Below are 23,696 nucleotides of genomic sequence, written 5' to 3'. Positions count from 1 at the left end.
TGAGGTACAAAGGTAGGTTGTTGATCTTCTTTCTTGATGTATAAAGGCATTTATTGTCATGAACGTCCCTCTTAGAAGTGCCCTTGCTGCATCCCCCGAGTCTTGGTGGATTGTATTTCTATTCATTTGTCTTTACATATTTTTTGATTTCTTCCTTTACCCATTGGTTGTTCAGTAGCATGTTGTTTAATCTCTCCATATTTGTGAATTTTCCAGTTTTCGTCTTATAATTGACTTCTAATTTCACATTGCAGTTTGAAAAGATGCTTGATATAATTTCAATCTTCTTAAATTTATTAATACTTGTTTGTGGCATATATATATCCTGGGGAACTTTCTGTCTGCGCTTAAGAAGAATGTATATTGTTCTTTGGATGGAATGTTCAGTATATGTCTGTTAAGTCCATCTGGTCTAACGAGTTGTTTAAGGCCATTTCTTAATTGATTTTTCTGCCTGAAGGATTTAGCCATTGGTGAAAGTGGTGTATTAAAGTCCCCTACTATTATTGTGTTGCTGTTTTTCCCTTTAGGTCTGTTATTAACATTAGCTTTGTATGTTTCTGTGCTCCTATGTTGGGTGCATAAAATTAATGAATGTTACAGATAACACTGAATACCATGCTAGGGGAAAAAAGGCATGCCGCTTTTAATTTAGTACCACACTCTAAGGGCCGCGCTGAGAACACTTCTAAGTCATGAGCATTGATTGGTGAACAGTCAGTTGGGAAAGTGCTGTCCCCGGAACACCTGCTTGCTTGTGGCCTCTGTGCAATCTTGTCCAAATCACAACCTTTCCAGGTCTAGGTTTACCCATCTGTTAAGATTACAGGATTTTCCTCTTTTAAAATTCTATAAATTATTAGCTGTTTTACAAACCTAGATTGCCTGTGACAGAGGGTGTATTTAAGCAATTATTTTTCAGAAACCCTTTTTGTTCTCCTTTTCAAGGAGCCGTACGCAGCACGTGCTTGAAGGGCAAGCATGACTGGCGCTGTGTTGCCACCACAGCTGCAGGGCGGGGTGTCGAGTGGTAAGAAATGAGTTCCGTCTGTCACCACACGGCTGTAGCTACACGTGCAACATTTTTAGGCCGCCTTTTTAACACTCTGAGTGAAGGTAAACAAAACAGGAAATTGTATGATCTTCATTACGACTCCATGGGTGTGTCTGAGTGCCTGCTCCCGAAAGGGCCGCTAATAGACGAACTTCTTGTGTTGCCGAGAACAAGCCTCTCTCGTCTTCCAAACGCTTCATTTACTAAAACACAAATAAATAGTTAAGAAACTACCAGAGCAGAAAATTAAAAGCCTATAATCTAAAAAGAGACTAAAATGTAGAAACGAGCAGTAAGTTTCTCTACCCTGAGGTGGAAATTTGATGAAAATATATTTAATACTTTGTAAACGAGGAAGTTAGCAAGAACTCAGAAGTCCAAGTTAATGTTCTGAGTGACTTTAATCATGTTTCAAATTGGTCTACTTTTTGTGTATTTTCTTTGCCTTGCCCTGGATTTATCTAGACTACCTTGATACAGATGTCCCATCCCTTATAATGGTGACTCCATCCTTCCATTATTCTACTTCAGATAGTTTCCTATTTATCTGTCTCTGTATCGTGTATACACAAAACCTTTTTGGACCTAGGACCCTTTTTCTATGGGAGGTACGATTCAGAAATCAGATAGTGGGGCTCCAGGTTTATAGGACCAAGTGGACAACCTCAAGTAATAACTAAGCAGCTAGGCTCTCAGAAAGGGAGGGGAGTAGCCTGGGGGCGGAGCTCGTGCTTCAGAAAGTGGTTGAACAAAGGCAGATTTATTCATCCTGGGGACTGGGAAGGAGGGGGATCAATTCTTTGAGACTCTACTACATTTTCTTCTAGCTTTCCATTTTAAAATTCAAATTTAATTATAAATAGGTTTTTAAAATAATGATCTAAAGTATGAAGACAAATCTGTGAACATGAACATTTCCAAGTAACCTTTGGTCCTGTTTCCTTAGCAGACTACACTACAGGACGAACACCGGATCCACCTCTGCTATCTCCTTCACGTATTCACGCCACGCATGCTGTGTTAGCCACTACAGAACTCCTTTGGAAAAAGCAGGAAATTAAGATTCTTACCTGAAGAGACGGTGCTTATATCCCAGACCCGAAGCCCTTCTTTCTGACCTCCAAAGGCATAAATAAATGGCAAATCAGGGCAACAGGCAGAACAGAAGAGAACTCCCTGGGGAGAAGAGAATAGAAAGCCAGTGATTTCAGTCTTCGCAGAGAGCTTTAATGTAGCTCCCTACTCCTGTCTATAAGAACCCATGATATATATGAATGATTACTCAAAACCAACCCCCAGTATCTTTCAAATCTCCTACAAAGGTGGTCCACAGTCAAGTTGGAAGGAATATCACAATAGAAAGCCAGACAAGTTCAGCGCAATGGACATTCTGTGAGGACGCGTGTATGCTCTGACCACTCACTCGGTCTCTTATCCCCCATATCATTCTGTCTATTGGAGATTTCTTAAACGAATTCAAGTATTTTTAATTTTCCTTTTTAAGTAATGATGATATTCAGAGGCCAGTATTAATTTTTAAACTTTCAATGTTTTTTATAACTAGATAACACATGCATTATAAAAAATATGAACAATAAAAAGTATAAAAATCACTCATAATCTCTGTGCGTGTTTTGGGATAGGATCTTCCAGAATAAATATAGGCATGGATGGTACTAAAAAACTGCCTCTGTAACCTGCCTTTCCATACATACACATACACATACACAATTTTAAACAGCTGTGCAGTGTTCTACATCTGCATTTTCTATAACCCAGTGCCTGGCATACAGGAGGTGCCCAATAAATATTTGCTGAATGAATGATTCCAGTTATTTCTAAATTTTTTTTGCCACTGTATAGTAATCAATTTCAGTGTAGTCAGAACTAGTTATACAAAAAAGTGATAAACTGACCCCAACAGCTATGGTGCTCTAAAAGTTCAAGATTTCTTGGGACGGTCCTGATTTTAGGGTAAAGAAACATGGCCATTCTACTTGTGTCCTAAAAATCCTTCTCCCCACACTTATCAAGCAACTGTTAGTCATGTGAGTTGATAAAGGAAACAGACAGTTATTGATTTCCCCCAAATTGTCCTAAGTCATAAAACTCTCACCAAATTTGGCTTAAGAAAAAAACTAACTTCCCCAATAAATCCATATTCTTTAATGCAATGATTCCTGGAGAAAGACAAACAATACAGGTCAAGAACATAAAACAAAGATGCCCATGGAGATTCTTACCATTTTCATGTCTCTGGAGTGGACTAGACTCGGCCTATCTCCTAATATGTCCCAGATCTTCACATATTTGTCTGCTGATGCAGTCACAAGACAGCCCTTGATCTGACTGCTTAGATCAAGACCTCAGGAAAGACAAGATTAGTTCAGAGACTTTGATGCTGAAATACAGATTTACTTCATAATAGAAATGAAAGAAACACTATTTTTGCTCACCAGAGATTTCATCATTGTGTGCATTAAGTGTAAAAATTGGCTTATTTGAACGTGCATCCAAATTATACACAAAGCCGTCATCTGTACTGGCCTGGAAAAAAATAAAAGATAGGCAAGATCAGGCTAATATGATAGAAACACTTAGCAATGGACACACAGTAGAAATCACAGTGAAAATCAACTATGTATCTGACTCACCTGAGGACCTTATTAAAAATTAACATGGACAAAAGGAATTTACTTCTGGATAAGCTGAGTTTGCTCTTACACGGATTAATTCAGCTGCTATGTCTATTAGGTAGTTGGAAATGAATGTGAAGCCGTGGCAGTGGTACGGACCAGGGTTAGAGCGGTGCCGGCACAGAGGGGCTGTTACACCCATGAGGACAGCGCGATACGCTCTGGGAGTGTGGAATTAAAAGGCCCGGGTGCTGAGGCCTGGAGAGCAGGGCCCCTTAAGGGACAGGCTGAGGAGGCGCTCCCAGAAGAACCAAAGAGGGAGGAGGGAATGACGAAGAATGTCAGGGAAGCCAGGGCACCAGGATTGCTGTCAATATTTCGGCAGAGAGAGTCAATCAGGTAAGGACGGAAAGGCAGATTAAAATGGGTCATTATACTTTCAAGAAAGAAAGGAAATGAATTGAGAGAGACCTAGTCAAGGATGGGAGAGAGACCTGAGCCTACATACAGGCTAAGAGCAACATCCAACTGATGCAGTCTTGACAACTGGGCTGTGGATGGGGACACAAATGGAAGAGACTGGAGGAAAAAGAGGTAAACCATTTTATTTTGACGACTTCCCATTTCCTTAAATATTTGTGACCATTTGTTAGCAAATAATGTCAAGAAATATGTGCCTGACTGTTGAGAGCCAAAGTAGAAAACAACATTCAGATACAACCAGGACTTCACTCGTGATTTCTGGCTTTAGGTAGCTCGGCTGGGATCTGCATGCACCTCCGTGCACAGAGTTGATATCATGTGTTCTCAAAATCCTTATTTCAGGAAACTTATTAAAACTGTCGTATTTTAAGAAAGCTCTTTTATAAAGCATTCACATTTACTTTAGGAAAATTAGGAGACACACGGATGCATCAGAATTTCTTTAATTACTCTCCCCTTCGAGATGAAAGCTGGGATTTTATTTTTCTATAGATTGAAATGTCTTGGAAAGCTACATGGACAACTGTCATCCTACAGACTTTGTATAAAAAGATTTTATACTTCTTTCCTGTCTGGGTGACAGTGCTATTAATTAAATAGGCTAGCATTCTCAGTACTGGAGATCCATCTAAGTACTAGAACTTAAATACCTTCTTGGATCTATTTAACCATTAAAGAAACATAGAGAATATTAACCATATTAAGTATTTCAAAAAACACATTAATAAAATGATCAAAATCAATAAAATAAAATGTAGCACTCTTTGGAATCCTTGGGAATGAGTAAAATCATTTACATGTTTCTATTTTTTGAGGCTGATCCTCTGTTAAAAATGTAGATCTTGTTAAAAATACTTTTTTTTTACCCTACAATCCAATGCTTCATGCTATTAATACAAGAAGAGCTTTTCAGAGAGTTTCTCTACAATGTAATTAAAGAAAAGTTATCAGTAACCTGGACAAGTAAAACAGTAATATGCACAGTCTTACCAAAAAATGACAAGGTGAAAAGTGATTCCAAGTCACTCTCTCAATTTGCCCACTGAATCGCCACATTCGATGGCTTTCGTCTGGACTTCGGCAGTCATACAAAGCCACTGACCTAAACACATTCAGGCAAAGTTAGGGTTTTAACAGTTTAATTCTCCTATATGTTTTTTTATGACATGGTGATAAAACATTGAAATCAAGATCTAATTTTTTTAAAGCATGCTTTGAGGTTCTAAAATAAAATAGAAAAGATGAATTGATTTTTACTAACAGGTGGACTCTGGCCCTATCACTTGGAGGCCCTGGTGATTGTGGATGTCACAGTGGCTTTGACCTTCTCTAGATCGAATTCTCTACTTAAGATAAATCGTCTCTATATCTAAAAGATGAGGATAATTTCTAATTTCCTCTTCCCTGTTAGTGCTCAGAGCTAGATAACCCATTATCTCAGTGACAAGCAGGTTACTATGCTGTGGGAACTGATGGATACACTTTTGTAGTTCTGCATGAATCACAACTACAAAATGTAAACATATCACTCTTCAAAAGGACAAGGAATCAGAATAAAGACTGCAAGTCGGTTTCATTTCCCAGTCCATGTGGTCTGCTTGGCCAAGTGAGTAAGACAGAAGTGTACCAGTTCTGAGCTTTGGTATCTCTGACCTCGCTATGACCTAGCCCGCTGGTCTCAGGAGGATATGAAACACAAGGACGAAGCCAAATTACCAGTGACTTGTTTTAAGTCACTGAATTTTAGGATGACTTAGTTCACAGTAATGGCTAATTCATAAACCCTCTAAAAATCTAAGTAGTTGCTAGTTAGGAACTACATTATTATGACAGAACCACATTCCCTTGCAGACTGAAAGGACCAGAGTTGAAAAAGACAAATAAGTTATTACTAAAAGTTTAAACATTAATATATTGTCTGGGCACAGTGATAGTTTCTGCATTAACTAGAGGATAAAAATAGCATCAATAATTCCTGAAATGTTTTCTTACTTATCATATGATCCGGAAATCAGAGTCTGTGCTTCAAATGGATGAAACTGCAGAGTCTGGACCTGAAAGGAAGAAACATAAACAGATCTGTTTGTCTGATTTTGGTAAAAATGCCTAACACTTCGTGAGAATTGACTTGCAGTGTTTTCACAATTTTTCTCTTTGAAATTTAGTATTAAAGAAACATAAATGTACTGCATAATCAAAAGGACAAAACATATTTATAAATAAAGGCTGACGCTAAGGGACATAATACAGCACTCCCCAATATGTTTGGCAGAATACACTATGTCCTTCAAATGTTAAAACACATTCTGAAGAAAAAAAGGCAATGGTCAAATATGTCTAGGCAACTCCATGTACTCTGCAAGTCCCAGTGTGCAGTGGTGTAGGAGGTCCCCAATTCTGCATTAACAGACCTGCTAAATTCTTTAACCCCATTTGGTGTTTGATACCCCCTGATCCCTTTTTAGAAGCCTCTATAAACACCTTACAAAGCATTAATGTCCCTAGTCACTTCGCCTTTCTGCACTCATTTTTGCATCTCTAAGATGGGTAATTACAACTATCACACAGGCTTTGTCAAGATCCAATGAAATAGCATGTTGAAGCACTCTGTAATTCACAAAAAGCCCTTATAAATGTTTGTGATTACTTGCAGCCACTCTTTGTCTCAGAATTTTGAGAGCTCCTTTTCATCTGCTAACTCACCATACCTTGTCTGTGTGCACGGCAAGGCTAGCTGCTGGTTTCCCCAAGGACATGTCCCACAGAATTACAGTGTTGTCAGCTGATGCACTTGCCAGCACATTTCTGAGAAAGGGAGGAAACAAATCAGGTAATCTTTTAAAGACCAAGAGCATGAAATGTAAGAATTCCATTTATAATAGCATTAAAAAGAATAAAATACTTAGGAATAAGTTTAATAAAAGAAATTCAGGACTTAGGTATTAGAAACTATAAAAGATTGCTGACAGAGTATCTAAATTAATGGATAGTTCATTAATGCTGTCATGACAAATACTACCATGTACAGACTAACCTATATAGATTAAACCAATCCTCTTCAAAATCCCAGCTGACTTTTTGCAGAAAACTGACAAGTGAGTTTAAGAATTTACATAAAAGTGCAAGGGATCCAGATTGGCCAAAATAATCTTGAAAAGGACTAGTAAAGTTGAAAAAAAAATTACAGTTCCTAATTTCAAAACTGACTGAAAGGTACAGCAATCATAACAATGTGGTGCTGGCATAAGTACACACACAGATAAATGAACAGAACGAACAGTCTAAAAAGAAACCGTCGAATTTATGATTACTGGTTTTCGACAAGGGTGCCAAGATTATTCATTGTTCAGTGGGGAAAAGAACACTATTTTCAACAAATGTTTCAGGGACATCATGTAAAAGAATGTTTGACATCTACCTCGCATTCTACACACAAAAAAATTCAAAATAATCATAGAACTACTAACTGTAAGAGCTAAAGCTATAAAACTCTTAGGAAGAAAACAACTTTTCGTGACCTTGAGTTAGGCAATGGTTTCTTAGATAAGGACACCAAAAGCATTAGTGACAAAAAAAATACATAAATTGGACATCGTCACAACATGAAAACATTGTGCTGCAAACGATACCATCAAGAAAGTAAAAAGACAACTCATAGAATGGGAGAAAATATTTTTAAATCATTTCTGATAGAAAACTTGCATCCAGAATATATAAAGAACTCTCAACTAAATAATAAAAAGACAACCCAATTAGAAGATGGGCAAAGGATATGAACAGACAGTTTTACACAGAAAATATACAAATGGCCAATAAGTATGTGAAAAGGTACTCAACACCATTAGGGAAATGAAAAAGACAACAACAAGCGTTAGTTAGCAAGATGTAGAAATACTGGAATCATCCTACACTGCACCAAGAATATCAATGGACAGACACTATCATATAACTTAGCAATTACACTCTTAGGTACATACCTAAGAAAATGAAAACACGTCCATGCAAAAGCTTGCTCACGAATGTTTACATCATTATTCATAATAGACAAAAAAGCAAAACCAAACCACATGTCCATTAAATGGGTGAACAGATACAAAAAATGTGTCATTCCCACACAAGAGAATATTATTACTCAGCAATAAAAAGAAGTTCTGATGCATGCTACAACATGAATGGACCTTGAAAACATCATGCTAGGCGACAGAAGCCAGATACGGAAGGCCACACATTGTAAGATTCCATTTATAGGAAAAGTCCAGAACAGGCACATCCACAGAGGCAGAGAGCGGATTAGTGGTTGCCAGGGGCTGGACACACAGGAGAATGAGCAGTGACTGCTAATGGGTACGGATTAATTTTTAGACTGATGAACATGTCATGGAACTAGGCAGTGGCGATGGCTGCACAACTCTGTGAATATACTAAAACCACTGAATTGTAAACTTAACAGATTAAGTTTTATGATATGAGAATTTATATCTTTTTAAAAAAAGAGCATTAAATACTATTAATAGGGAAAAAAACCAGCCTGAAAGAGGAAAGGAATCCTGTCACATGCTACAAAACAGGCAAACCTTGTGCTAAGTGAGATAAGCCATCTACAAAAGGATAAGTACCATATGTGAGGTACCTGGGGACAGAGAAAAGAATGGTGGTTGCCAGGGCTGGGGGAGCGGGGAGTGGGGAGTTACTGTTTGATGGGGACATACTCAGTTTTGGAGTTCGATGGTGGTGATGGCTGCCTAACAATGTCCACTGAACTGCACATTTAGACATGCTTAGAATGGTAAATTTTATAAGGATTATGTTTATCACAATTAAATAAATCAAAATATTTTTAAAAATATGTGGATGAGATTTTGAAAAATTGAAATGAAGTGAGAAAAATGTCTTCCATGAAGAAACACAATTCTGCACTACTGTTCCCGGAGGTGTTGCAGAGAAGGGCACTTGTTCACCAGCAGTGAAGAGCGGGCAGGTGACATGGGTGGGGGGGGGGAAGGGCAGACAGTACAACAGTACAGCTCCTGCCTTCAAGCAGCGCATACTGCGGGGAAGAAAAGTAAGTCCCAGACGCAAAGACCTGTGACGCATGACGTAGGCATGGGGTAAAATCACAATACTTCAGCTGTTAATTCTTTTTACCTGATCAGCTTATTCCAAGAAAGGTCCAGGACAGCATCGGTGTGCCCTTCTGCGGTGGAACTCTGTAATAATGGTTTAATTATTTTTTTTTGAACCAAAGTTCCCTGACCCAGAATAAAAGTGATGGTAATTTGGTTGTTTCGATCTTAAGCAAACTTGAAGACCGAGAAGCACCTCGTCTCCTTGTTACTTCAGAGATCCACGATAGATATTCTTTATAGACAAGAAACTATAGGAGTTAACCTAGAAGCTAATTCTATAAATATCAACCCCTCCCCAAAAATTAAGTTTAAAAAGTTATAGGAATTAATACATTGGTAGACTTCAACACACTGAAGGATAAATGAAAATTGTTTTAAAGTTCAAAACTAGCATATGAGTATGAATAGTTACTATATATAAAGGGAGATCATAAGCTGAGTAAATTTTGTGTAAGGATGAATAATGTGCCAACAGAGGTTTATGCAACCAGAGATCAATTTTTCTTTCGATGGGCTTTTCAAAATCAGAAACTACTGTAATGTAATTATAACTACTTGCTCTGTTCCACCAAAGTGTCCAACTGAAAAAGTGTATGTTCTTACGCTCCCCTCCAGTCTCAGTAAACTTATCTGTTTGTCATTAGAGTTTAAATATCTGTTAACTTGCTTACCTTCTTTCCTTTCTTTTTCTTCTTTTTTGATAGCTTACTTCCAAGTGTGAAGACAGGCTCTAAAGAGTCCACTATATCAAGGTCCCATACTTCAATAACAGGGGTCATGTTTCCCACAGCAATGTAATTTCCTACAGGAAGAAATGATGTATTTGTGATTTAAAAATAACTTCTAGTGAACTACAGTACACTGTAGATTAACTGAGCAATGGCTCAGAGCAGCTTCTCAAACTGTCCTACGCAGGTATACACCTGAGTACTGTTAAAATGCGAACTCCATTTCAGGGGGCCTTGGGTGGGGCCTCATGCCTGCTCTTCTAACCTGCTCCCAGGTGACCCTGATGCTGGGCTCTTGGTCCTCCCACCACACTTTGAGTAACAAGGGCTCAGTCTCTTGGCCCCAGGAACTCACTTAGGAACGAGAACTCACTAAGGATGGTGGCCCCTCCTGTCTTCACTGGCCATTGTGAAGATGAGGATCTGATCAGATCACAAATGTAAACAAGCTTTGCAAATGAGATGTAAGCTTATGAGTATTACCAGATTTTACCCTTATTAAGAAGACAGGATGGGGCAACCAGAAGTAGCTAAAAAGACTAACATAAGAACCTAATTCTCATTTTGATCTTACTTGCTATTTTCTGAAGAGGGTCATGCCACTAAGCTCTAGTTGGTAACATCAGACATCATGCATTTTATACTAGTTTTTATGAGACCCTCACACTGTAGCCCCAAATGCTTTCGGGACCTGTTCTTCGCCCTACCATGGAGCAGCTATACCTTTCTAACCTATCTAAAGTCTGGAAACATAAAGACCCCAAACAATTCAGTGATTGTGCTTAAAGAACTATTTAACTACAACTTCATAAAATAATATTAACTTCATAAAACATCAATAATTCATACAGCATACATAACTTATGTGGCTAGGAAAAACATCCAGGACTAAGAACCATTGTGCAAGCTTAAGTTTTCTCATTACCAGTAGAATCATCTGGGCTAGGATCAAAATTCAGCCATTCCACACTTAGAGGGTATGCAGACAGCAATATATCATGGTGTACATAAAAGGAATCTTCTTCTCGATTATAAACTGAAAAGATTGGGAAAAGAGACTTTATTGAATCAGAATAAGAATTCATATCTCATTCAAAAGAACAGACTCTCCCTAGTGAACCTACATGCTTAAGATGAGACGCATTTGATGACACTAGAGGAGATTCTCAAGCTGTTACTGCTAGGCAAAATATCTGCTTGTCCCATATATTGCCATCGCCTGGCGTGTCCCAAGGGGAACAAGAACAGTGACGGAGAATTGATATATGCCTAGATACTCCATCTGCATGCTCACTGGCTAAAACTGTCCCCGTTTTTTGGTTCACCCATCACAGAAAACAAAGGCCCATAGGTTTTTTTTTTTTTTTTTGGGGGGGGGGGGAAGGCAGGATAAAAATCTATCTATTGAGTATAATCTCTGCCACATAAAGAAAAGGCAGCCAGAAGGGAGACTGGAGTAAAAAGCCAGGGTAACAAGTTACCTTAGAGTGATGAGATTATAATTTTTTTCTTGCATTTTTATATAGTTTTACATCCAGGTTTTCTCTAATGGGGGGGGGGGAGTGAAAAACTGGCAAAAATGTTTAAATGAAAGATTAAAAACTGTTAGAACTTCCAGCAGACCTACTTCCGTAAAACCAGGTGCCAAAATGACATATGAGACAACACATGGCCATGGACAAGAACCAGGAAATCTGCAGACTCTGTCAGATTTTACCATGTAACCAAAGTGAATGAGAGAAGGCAGGATCTGGTGCCTAACAATTCATAATAGTAACTATTATGATTATTATTTTAATATCACTTAAACAGACTAGCACCTTCTATTAAGGGGTGTATTTCACTTACCATGCACCTCTAAATTGCACTGGTCCTGTTCAGCTCTGCCACAAACTATGAGATTGTCACTGGGCTTAATTAAGAAATCGTCACGTTCATATTGCTCCTAAGTACAGAGAAAAAAAGTAAAAAACCTTACCAAAGCAGATATTCGGTAAGGTTTTTCAAACACTTAAGCATAATTAGAAAAGTGATGTAAATATTTACCGTATCTTTCAGAGTAACGTAAGGATCCTGATCATTACTCCCATAGACTGTCAGACCCAACAGAGATTCGCCAAGAGTTTCAGCGTCTGTAAGAATTCATAAACTAAAATGAATAAAAGTCATTTTGACAAAAACATTTCTTCTAAGGCTTCCTATATTTAGACTTAGGTCCAACTATCTACTTTATAACTCTGGATCATCCACAGTTGGGAAAGGAAATAGTAGATAATAATAAACAGGAATTTAAAAGCCATTTATAGTTGACCTTGGAATGCCTATCTGATAGTCTCTGAATTCACGCTCTTCCAATAAAATAATTAAACTATGAAATTCTGCTCAGATCTCTAGCTTGATCCTTATAATCACTATTCAAAAGTGCTAGACAGGTGGCCTTGAGGACCCTAAAACACTGATAAGTAAGGGTTGCCTGGTCAAATAAAATTGAAAAATGATGGGCTTCACAAAGTAAAATGAATTTCTTCACTGCAAGACTTCTCAGAACCTCTGATATGCTAATTTGCCTTATGAATCTGAAAGAAGGAATACTATATGCCCTTTTCACTAAACTTACCTCAAAATGTTATTCTTTTATGGCATATCTGCAAGGGTGACATAGACTTTACCCCGAGTAACATAAGACTCAGGAAAATTAATACACTCTTAATTGTTAGAGGGAGCTACTTTAAGGAGGTATGACTATCAGGTCTTAAACATGGCAGGCAACAGAGATGGGCATTTCTATTGGATGAGAAAGGCAGAGCCAGTGATGTGGAGGGTGTTGAGATGTCAAGGAACAGTTTCTGATGCATCTCTTGAGGCTGGGCTAGCTCTTCCTTTGTCTGCATTCCCATGGCACTCGGTCCTGGTAGGACGGTAACAACCCAGAGTTCAAGTGAAAAAAGTACCCTCTGCATCTAATGATTATACAGACGGTCCCTGACCTATGGTTTTTTAACTTTCTGATGGTGCAAAAGCAATAAGCATTCACTGGAAACCGGCTAGGCTAAGCTATGATGTTTGGTAGGTTAGGTGCATTATATGCATTTTCGAATTAAGATATTTTCACCTTTTGATGGGTTTACTAGGATGTAACCACATCACAGGCCGAGGAGCGTCTGTACTGAAAAGAATAAAGGCCTCAGACCCAAAGAATGCTCAAATTTCAGCTCCATTATTCCCCAGTTGTGCGACACTGGCAAAGTTATTTCATCTTTGAAAGCCTCAGTGTTCTCTTCTGTAAAATGAAGGTAATAATTCCTCTCTCATTGCAGATAAAGATTATTATACCCACTACTTCAAATAAAATATACTTTTTTTTTTTAACATCTTAGATTAGTGGGTCAGAGCTTATTTTCTAAACTAGTTAGGAAATATGCTCTCTGCCGAAGCCCTGAGCCAAATCATCTGACATAAAGGACAATAAAAACTCAGAGCAAAGCTTTGGAACAGTAGGAGCATGATCTGATACACTGAGTTTGTGATTAAAAACCAGCAGAAGTGAGTGAAGTCTAACCTGGGTCGCCTTCCTCATCATATTTATCTAGGTCATACTCGGCCAGTTCATCATCATCCAGTGTCCTGTCATCCTCTGGGTCGCCATCCTCCAGGCGTTCCCTTGGTCGTGCCTGCGTGCGCGCACTCTGCATGCCATCTTCTGAAGGCTCCCCTATCTCCTCTTCATCACTGCCACCTTCTTCTCTATGCCGATGAAAAAAGAAAATCACTCAAATGGCACCATTCAATAACAAAAACACCTTGTCATCATTATTTAAGATTTACATTTTATTCGGACTTTACTACAAATATCGACAGTCCTAAACTTACTGTAATTTTTCCTTTGCTTCAGCAATGAGACGTTTTACTTCTTCTTTACTAAGCTCTACCTACAAAAGAGCAAACATTTCATTATGATATAGTTAAGGGAATCATAAGTATTCGTGTTAAAAAGTAAAGTCTGCAAACTAATGTAAAATACAATTTCAAGAGACATCAAGAATCAAACATCAACCCAGACTCTATGTTTAATGTAACTGGAGTTTTCACAGGTTCTTACCATTAAGATCTTTTCCCATCTGAAACTGTTCAAAAATCATCTTTGGTCTACTTTACCTCTTTCCAGAAAAGACTGACTTGTATAAATCAGCTTCTATGGAAGCCCATCTTATTTTCTTCCAATTACTCTGACTCCTTCTTAGCCACTTCTCCCCGTTCTCCCTATGGCTGTTTCTAAACAAATCTCCCTTGCCTTGGTCCTCTGCTCCTTTCCCTGTTATTACTGGCAAGTATTCACTCATCATGCTGTCACTTCTTTGCAAAGCTCTTTCATTTTTAGACTAAAACTACCACTTCTGAATCGATTACTCTAAATTTTCCCTTTTCTAGCCCTTTATACTGCAGTTCCATTTTCCAAATTGCCTTTAAGACTCTCTCTCCACTTGGAAATCCTGTTCAAAATTGAAGTCATTCTCTTTACTTCAAAATTGGCATTCCTTCACCTAATTAATGCTTCGGTACCTTTTAAAACACCCCTATCACTGCTAAACTATGTCTTCAAAGACAGAAACTGACTTGTCATTGTGTGCTTAAGCACACAGTTCAAGGCTCAGTCCATGGTAGAGATGCTTGATGACAGATGATGAATGAATGAATGAATGAATGACCGAGTTGGTACCAGTTTGTACCAAATGCCTCTAGTAATTGGGAAATCTTCTTGAGGGATGACACTCCAGTGTTGGATAGCTCTAGAAACTAAAGGTCTTTAAGTTTAATTAAACGATACTTCTTTTCTGATTTCTCTTAATGGTCTGAGTTTTCCTTTTTGGAATTTGATAGAAGAAATTCAATCTTTCTACAAACTCTTCAAGGAATGGTTCTCAAACTTATCTGTACATTACAATCAGGTGGGGGATCTTTTAATGATTTTAGGCTACACTCTGGACCAAGTAAATAGCAATACTTGGGACCGGGGCACAGGCTTCAGTATTTTCTGAAGCTCCTCGAGGGTTAACGACGTGCAGACATGTTTGGAAATCACTGTCTCCAAGTATCTGACAGGCTATATGTCTCTTTTTAATAACAACTGTTAGCTCCCTCAAGAATTTTTAATGAGATAATTTCCTGTCTCTATTCTATACACTTGCGTTGAGTGCCTACTGTGAGCCAAACACCAGAAAAACTGGTGAATGAAACAAAGACAGTCTGTGCCCTGAGGAATTTACATCTACTGGGGCTATTCCAAACCCTCACTCCTGTTAATTTCATGTCCCAGCCAGTTACATTCCTATCACCTTTTCTGTCATCACTGGTCCAATTGCATTCAAACCAACACCTCCCTTTCTTTCATAGCACTTAATCTCACTGACATACACACACATCAACCCTATAAAGGCAAGAACTTTTTGTTTTGTTCATGCCTATCCCAGGACCCTGAACAACGCTTGGCACACAGAAAGTACCTAGTATCCGTTGAATAACTTAAGTACTCTTCACTTCCGGTAGATTTAGTCTCTAACTCCTGGTTTTTCCTTCATAATATGTCACCTTTACTTCTCATTCCCACTGTCACATCAACATCTCACTTGGATCACTGCAAAAAATTCCTAATGTAATTCCCAGCCCACGACATGGTAGTCTCCATAGCAATTTTTCTATCCCTTAGTTTTGATCCTGTTTACTCCGAACGCCGAACACAAGAGTGGAAAGAGGAGTTTCACCTATGTGCTCCCTCCTCCCGTTAAGTCTGAAAACGCATTGGAGTGTCGTCACGAAGGTTTTAGGGGTGAGATTTCCGCCTCCAAACAACCTGACCCCTCCCAGCCCAGGAGGTTCACGAGTGCGCGAACTGGGGGGTGGGGCTTGCCTGGGGGTGGAGGGAGCATGAGAAGGCGCGGTTCTTGACTCCCCAGGTCCTCGGCGCCCCAGCCCTAGTCACGACGATCGAGCCCAAACCGACCTCACGCGGGCCAGTCACACCAGCCAGAACAGGGCCGCATGTTCCAGGTCCAGGTTCCCCAGGCAGGACTAACCCAGGCCTCTCACCTTGTCTGGCGTCTCTTTGGCCACGCCGCAGCGGACCCAGGCCACGCACGTCACTTGGCGGCTGCGGTTCATGGTTCTCAGTTCAAAGACACCGCACGCCAGAGATTCGGCTCAGCGTTACGGGGATCCTCGCCGCCCTCTAGCATGCACGCTCAGGTACCGAAACCCAAACGCTGCCTGGGCAGAGCACAGGGGCGGAGCCTGCTTCCTGCGGCGTCGGCGTCCGCTTGACGTCATTTAAAGGCGCCGAATGGGAAAGGGGCGGGGAATGGGGCGGAAGCGGAAGCGGCCGAGAGAGGCGTCCACGTGGATTTGACTGCTGTGTGGGTTGACGTGAATGGGCTTTTCAGGACTGTCCCTTCTGTGACGGTGTCTGCAGGCTTCCTGGAGGCAATAAATATTAAAATTGGAACGGTAGGGGGTCGCTAAGAGGCAAATTTCTACCTACATTTATTTTGTCTGCAGTTCCATAGACTTCGAACTGATAAATGGTAAAGGTTTGCGGGTTTTTAAAGCTTTCTCCAAAATGGATTCGTCATTTCAAGGAGATACTTTTGCCGTTACATTTTATTACATTGTCGGATGTCACTTTCTCATCTTAAAACATTTAGCACCTATTATATTCTAAATATAGAGTAGTAGTTGAAGCAGCAGCAAACACAAACGGTTCGTAATGAGTGAGGCACTGTTTTAAGTGCCTTGTGGTAACTTGGTTACTTCTTAACCCTGTGTGGGAGGTCTTATCCCCATTTTACACATGGGACACGTTTATTGTCTTTCCCAAGGTCACACAGCTAGTATAGCTGGGATATGAACCCAGGTCCTGTGACTCCGCATGCTGGCTATAATCTGTGTCCTGCTTCTCAGCTATCAGAACATGTCAGTGGCTTGAGGATTTTAGAATGGAGTCTTAGCATCCCAGAAAGATCTGGGTTTTGAACTCTTTCTTGGCTGTAAAACCCTGGCCAGGTCATTTGCCCTCCGAGTTTCCATGTGTTTCCTACCTCTGAGACAGGCAAGCAAAAACAGAAGAGTGGATGCTATGGGGAAAGAGTGGTGGTGACAATAAACTGGCCTGCCACAGTTACATTGTCAACGTAGGATGTCCACCTGAGGGGTCAATTTTTGGACATTTTTACAACAAATCTGTCTTCACATAGAATATTTTACTTGGTTCTCATAACAACGCTGATGTAACATGATTGAGAATTGCTTCCATTTTAAAGATGAAGTTAAAATTCCAGTGGTGTAGTAAACACTTACTGCCTGAAGTCACACACACAGTTAGGGGGACTCATAACTACAACTAAACACCACCAACTCTATATGCTCAGCTTAATTAATGCCCTTTCACTCTACCAGCCTGAGCAGGGATCATCTCAAGAGTGAATTGCTCACTCTTTTAGAAAGCAGATTAGGACCTCTTCAAGTGTTCTGTTTTTCTAAAACTGATTCCTCTGTGGTTTTCTTGCTTTTGGTCTATTTAGGAAGGTGGTATGGCAGATTGTCCTTTTTGGAAATGGCTGCGGCAGTACCTTCTTTCACACATTTTTCTATAATGTGATCTTGATACTCCCTCATCAAAACATGGAGTCTAGTTCTACCCATTACTAACCTTGAATCCGGGTAGGCTTCTGACTAATTTGACCAACAGAATATGACAGAAATGGCACTTCCAATGTCAGGCCATGAAAAAGATGCAGGTTTTGGTGCTCTCTCCCCCTCTCCTACTCTCCTCCTCCCCTTCTCTCCCTCTCCTTTTCCCTCTCCCTCCCCCTCTCTCACGAAACACTCATCTTTGGAGCTCTGAGCTACCATATATGAATTTGACTATCCGGAGGCTACCATGTCATATGTGAGGAAGCCAAGCCACATGGAGAGGCCTATAAATAAAAGAGCCTTCAGATGATTCCACTGCTGACACTGATTCACCTCCAGCCATTGAGTTTTCCTAGCTGCAGCTCAGACACTGTGGAGCAGAAATGAACTGTCCCCAAGGTGCCCTGCCCAAAGTTCTGCCCCCCAGAATCTATGAGTTTGGTTAAATGGTTATTTCAAACCATTAACTTTTTTACCCTTTCATAATTCTTTTATTATAGTAAAATATACATAGCATAAAATTTTAAATGTATAGTTCAAGGGCATTAAGTACCAAACCACTAACCTTTGAGGTCATTTTTTTTTTTTTAATGCAAGAATAATAACTGGAACAGGCAAGAACCTGTGTTATATTTAGAATAGAGAACATGAGCTGATTTATTAGTAGAGGCTGATTTCTTAACATCTGGCTGTGCTTAGCCAGGTGTGTGCATCTAGGACGTGGGAATGGGCTTGTGTTTGAGTGTTTGCCTCTAATCTGGTCCCTCTGTGAGTTGTCCTCTTATGAGCCAGGTGCTGCTCTATGATGATACAGTGAGAGCAGTTGATAAATATTTGTTAAATGGATGAATAAATTAAATAGTCAAAAGTGGAATAGGACTCTAGTTATTTTGAGTCTGCTAAATTTATACTCTTTTACTGAGCTTATATCTGACATTCTGCCACTTCAACCCAAGCTGTGAATTCTCTTTAAAGATGAAAATCCAACTATAGTTGGCATTATTAGTTCCTTATAAAAAGAATTGAAAGAGATCGAGCTTAAGCGATTCCATTTCTAAGCCTGATTCTTGGGAACACTGATGAGCATATTTGACTCAGAAAAGTCTCTTTGCCAGAGGCCAGAAAAAAATGTACTTAGTAGCATCTTAGAGCTAAAGGTCCCAGAAGGTTAGACCCAGGCCTGTGCCAGCTTTTGTTATATCCCTTAGCTCAGTGCCATGTGTTCTTAGGCTCAGAAGCATTATTTCTGATTGGCCATGAGTGCTGGGAAGGAAGTAAAGTATGTGGTACCCTCCTGCCCCATGATACGAGGCTCTGTTTCTTGCCCTTCTCTAATTAATCCTATTTTATTAGCTGATGAAGAATTGAAGGAATAATAATAGTACCAGTTATCAAGTGCTAGAGACTTCTACCACAAACAGGTTTTACAGTGACAAAATCAGATGAACCAAAATGAAATTTTTCTAGACCTGAACTTCATTTTCATGAGAACAGGAATCATGAGGATTTTGTTACCACAGTAGAGCCAACACCTAGCATGGTGCCTAGCATGATAAATATCAATACATATTTTTTGAATAAAAGTGAATATTATAGGTCTAAACTGAAGTCCAAAGACATTAGGCAATTTCCCCAGTGTCAAATAGTTAGTAAATAGCAAGATACTGTTCTAACTCCTTACACAGAATCATTTCCTCTATGCCACAGGTTTCTGGTAGGTTCATTTATTCATTCCTTCATCTGTCGGGACTCTTTTGGATGGAAGTGACAGATACCTCAAATTTTCATAGGCAGGATATGGGATAAATATGCTTAGATGACTCAAGAATCCAATGACATAAATGCCTTTAGACACAGCTTCATCCAGGAGCTTAAACAATGTCATCAAGGTTTGACCTCTCGCTTACTACCTGTAGCCTAGAAGGAAAACACTTGTCTTTATGCTCTCTTCTCTCTGTTTCACTTGTTTCCTTATTCTGGAATGGTCATTTGCCCATTCCTGAACCAGTCACTGTGGCCAGGAAAAAGTGATGTTTTGTTTCACTAGGTCTGAGCCACAGGACCTGCACTGGAGCCAGGGAGGGAGTTAGTTCTTACATGGAGCACATGAGTAAGAATGAGGCAGGGAGAGTTCTCTAGAAGAATATGGGGAGTTGCTACCATGAGTGGATTGGCAAGAACTGCTGATCATGACATTCACCAAACATTTTCTCTGCCATCTTTGTGCAGAAGTTCGTTGAGGAAAAGGGAGCTACAAAGAATGAACATGACACAGTCTTTCCCTGCCAAGGAGTTTTTTGTTCTGATGGAGGATGGGAGGTGTATAGTCAAGGGAAAACTAAACAAGATGTGCAAGCAAATGTGGTTGCAGCAACCTGAGTGGTGACTCATCCTGTCCACTGCCCAGTTGTGGGGAGACAGCTGAGGTTTGTGGCTATTCAGTTTTCACTAGAAAGTGCATTTCCCAAATGCCCTCCTCCCTGATGCCACCACTATCACCGCCTCTTAGTAAAACTCCTCCCCCCAGGCTCAGGGAGTCATCTTCTGTCTCCCCTCACTTCTGGGTAACACTTCAGTGTTTATCTTAGAGTGAAACTTCAATCTCATAAGCTGCTTTCCAACTCAAGTTCTTCCTTGGTTTTCTGCTCCAATCTCTCCAGACGACCAGCTATGTGGTATCAGGGCCACAATCCCAGACGTGAGGCTGGAGCAGTGTGAACAAGGAGGAGACAGGCAGCAAAGTGGCAGGGGGTCCGATGGTGAACGGAGTCCTGTAGTGCATGGTAAGGGAGGCTGGGGGCTGTCACTAGGGGTATACAGCAGATTAATGACCCAATCTAACTTATGTTTTCATGTCATTCGATCTCCTGTGTGTAGAATGTGTGGTGATGGTGGCTGGGGGCGCAAAGTGAATGTGGGGAGAACCCTTTGGAGGCTATGACATGGCTACTCTAGGGAAAGATGGTGTAACTTGGACTAGAGGGCGGCTGACTGTGGGGCTGAGGAAAGTAGGGAGAGACATCGTCTCCGGATGGCAGGGTCTGTAAAGAATGTGTGGCCGTATTTAATCTACCGCAGATGAGAAGACTGAGGCCCAAGAGAAGGGTGTGACTGGTCCATGACCACACATCAAATAAGGGTCAAGATGCGGGTCAGAACCCAGGTCTTCTGACTTCAGTCTCGTGGGGTTTACTCTCTATCCACACAGCCTCTTTTGGAAGGGAAGGCAGAAATGTGTGCCCAGGGAAGAGTGAAGGCTTCCACCAAAGCCCCAGCTATAAGGAAATCAGTCACATCCCTGCCATCACAGCATTAATGATGTCTGAGAGGACAGGAAACCCATCCCCCTGTTCACAGCAAGCTGAGAAAAGATGGGTGGGGAAAGGTTTCGATCTCCCCCTTCAGGTTGCCAAAGGAGAATACCTGATTTTATTTTAAGGGATCCAAAAGATGAGTTCTGGGCTCCTCCAGCCAGCCTTTGGCCAACATCAGTTTTCACACAGGGCAGGTGGACTGCACACTGGTCACATGTTTGTCTCCTCCACCAGGGGGTGTCTGATCCATCTTAGTTTTCCCAGAGCTTGGTAGAGAAGACATGCCAAACAAATCTTAGAGAAAGAAACAGAGTATTTACATCTCAGGCCCTTCTTAAGGGTGGAATGAATGGAATTATGTAGTTGCATGGCTCTGAGATTCATTGCGGAAGTTCTCAGATTCTAATTACAGTGTTCTGAAGTACAGTGTTTATTGTAGTATCACCTTGCCCAGCACAGAGAAGGTGCTCAGTAAATATTTATTGAATGAATGACTGAATAAGTGAATGAGTGAATGAGCCTTCTCAATCCCTCGTTTATGAGCCAAATTCATGCTTTTCTCTGGAAAAGATGTGGGAACCCATGAATACAGAAATGTGGCTCCATCTAGTGGACACTGAAGGATTATGCCCAGTACTAAAACATTCCCTCCCTTAAAAAATTAAAAAACATTTTTTTCAATTGCAGTTGACATACAATATTATATAAGTTTCAGATAAACAACATTGTGATCAGGCATTTAAATAACTTATGAAGTGATCTCCCTGATAAGTCTAGTACCCATCCGACACCATACATAGTGATTATAATATTATTGACTATATTCCCCTTGCTGTACTTTACACCCTCGTGATTGTTTTTATAACTGGTAATTTGTACGTCTTAATCCCTTCCTCTTTTTCACCCACTTCCCCAATCCCTGTCTCACTTGGCAACCATCAATTCGTTCCCTATATCTGTGAGTTTGTTTCTGTAAGTTTGTTTCTGTCTTGTTTGTCACCAGACCGCTGAGGGTGGCGGCTTAGCCCTGCAGGTGAGCGAAGCCTGTCTGGAGCCCTGAAGTGGGAAGTTTGAGGAAGATGCTGGTAGGGGATAGCAGGGGCCACATATATCAAATAGCTTAGAGCAGCGATGCGCAAAGAACATTGGACCATGTGTCCAGAGGCCTGTCACTAGTTTGCGGTGTGGCCTTGGGCAACCAACTCGCTCCCTCTGGCCTTCAGTTTCATCATCACACAGCTGTGTACTCCTTGTCCCCCTGGGCTAATGCTCAGATTCCAGCACAGCCTCACTGGACGCATGGGGACCGCTTTGCCCATGTTACAGCCGAGGAAACCGGCTTTAGATTAAGTAAGGGGCGCAAGACCTCACAGCTCATGAGGATCAGACCAGGATGCGAGTTCCTATCATCTGACTCTGCGCCTGTCCTGTCAGCCCTGCAGTGTACCGCTCGCTTCCTTCGAGGTGTCCTAAAGCCGTCCTGCGGTTCTGCGCGTCTCGAAGCTGCATCTCTCCTTGTGAGCGTCTGCACCCCGAGTCCTCACTTATCATCAATAGGTTCTTGGAATTACAGTGAAGCGACATTTAATGAAGTCAGTTTTACTACAGGCTCATTGATATAAACAAGATTTAATGTCTATGGCATCGCATCGATGTCATAACGAAATGACATTGAATGAAATGACGTTGTTTGCGGACCTGCTGTATAACAAAAAAGTTAAGGGTGTGGCCTCTGGAGCCAGACTCCCTCGGTTTGAATCCTGATTCTGCCAACACACCTAACTTACTAGGTATGTGACTTTGGGCGAATCACTTCATTTCTCTCCATTTCAGTTTTCTCTGCTATAAAATGAGATTGACAACAACAAAGGATTAATATATATATATATATGCATATTTTATATACCACACACACACACACACTCAGAACACTACCCAGAATACCCTGTATTTATGTTTTAAGTATATAAATGTGTAGTTATACATATATAAATATGTAAGTATATATTTTGACTATTCTGCCTTTCCAAGTTAGGTATATTATAGTCAGAGACACACAGACGACGGAAGAAAATAAGACTTTCACTGTGCATTTTTCAGTTTGCGTCCCAGTATGGGACAAACTTGCCTGTAAGATAATTAATATATGAATTTTATACATATCGTAATTATATTGTGAATGGTACAAGTATATTGCATTCTATTATTTGGAGGTAGAAGTATTAATTTCTTACATGAAAAGAGATAGAACATTTTATAATCTTATTTTTGCCTTTCTTCATTTTTTATACCTGGAGCTTTCAAAATAGACGCAACCAGGGTTTCTTCTGACCTCCCGGAATCCCCGATCCAGGCCAAGGTAGCGGGACTGGAAGGAGTGAACCCCCAGACATCCCTGGGGAGTATATCTGATGACTCAAATATAAACGTGTGGGCTCTGCTAAGGAATGTGGTCAGGTGCGGCTCTGTGGTGCGGTGCGGGGTAATCTGAGCCCATCCTTAGAGACTGTTCCCTGGTCGCCCCTGTGATCCAGGAGACAGCGGGAGGGAGTGCTTGCCCACATCCCTTCAACGCCACCGCCTGCTGAGCAGTGGCAGTGCATGGAGGCTCAGACCCGCCTCCCCAGAGCAGAGCTTCTCAGCCTTGGCACCGCTGGCATTTGGGGCCAGGT

The 23,696-nt window shown here is 40.6% G+C and overlaps 1 protein-coding gene and 1 long non-coding RNA gene across 2 annotated transcripts; one reads left to right on the top strand and one right to left on the bottom strand.

The window, feature by feature from the left end:
- Positions 1 to 622: 622 nt before the first annotated feature.
- On the bottom strand, positions 623 to 16,322 carry PWP1 (PWP1 homolog, endonuclein). Its single transcript, XM_016148051.2, has 15 exons — positions 16,112 to 16,322; positions 13,898 to 13,956; positions 13,587 to 13,771; positions 12,074 to 12,159; positions 11,876 to 11,972; positions 10,953 to 11,063; positions 9,971 to 10,101; positions 9,319 to 9,380; positions 6,882 to 6,978; positions 6,166 to 6,227; positions 5,164 to 5,275; positions 3,511 to 3,601; positions 3,298 to 3,419; positions 2,125 to 2,230; positions 623 to 1,257 (listed from the first exon to the last, which is right to left on the bottom strand). The coding sequence occupies exons 1-15, from the start codon at positions 16,181 to 16,183 to the stop codon at positions 1,148 to 1,150; spliced, it is 1,503 nt and encodes a 500-aa protein (XP_016003537.1). The 5' UTR covers positions 16,184 to 16,322; the 3' UTR covers positions 623 to 1,147.
- Positions 16,323 to 20,378: 4,056 nt separating this feature from the next.
- LOC107512475 lies at positions 20,379 to 22,914 on the top strand. The gene is made up of 2 exons (XR_001597290.2): positions 20,379 to 20,493; positions 22,459 to 22,914. It is a non-coding gene; the product is annotated as an uncharacterized LOC107512475 (long non-coding RNA).
- The last annotated feature ends 782 nt before the right edge of the window (positions 22,915 to 23,696 follow it).

Source organism: Rousettus aegyptiacus, unplaced genomic scaffold (assembly GCF_014176215.1).
Source record: "Rousettus aegyptiacus isolate mRouAeg1 unplaced genomic scaffold, mRouAeg1.p scaffold_m13_p_2, whole genome shotgun sequence".
NCBI lineage: Eukaryota > Metazoa > Chordata > Mammalia > Chiroptera > Pteropodidae > Rousettus > Rousettus aegyptiacus.
This window is presented reverse-complemented; position numbering and strand designations above follow the sequence as displayed.

What these genes read in the sequence shown, in the direction of transcription:
- PWP1 (XM_016148051.2), bottom strand. Translation starts at nt 16,183, where the DNA reads ATGAACCGCAGCCGCCAAGTGACGTGCGTGGCCTGGGTCCGCTGCGGC. An exon ending in TGATGAGGAAGGCGACCCAG is followed by an intron (nt 12,160 to 13,586) that starts GTTAGACTTCAC and finishes GAATTCTTACAG; the next exon opens with ACGCTGAAACTCTTGGCGAA. An exon ending in GTGCAATTTAGAGGTGCATG is followed by an intron (nt 11,064 to 11,875) that starts GTAAGTGAAATA and finishes CAATCTTTTCAG; the next exon opens with TTTATAATCGAGAAGAAGAT.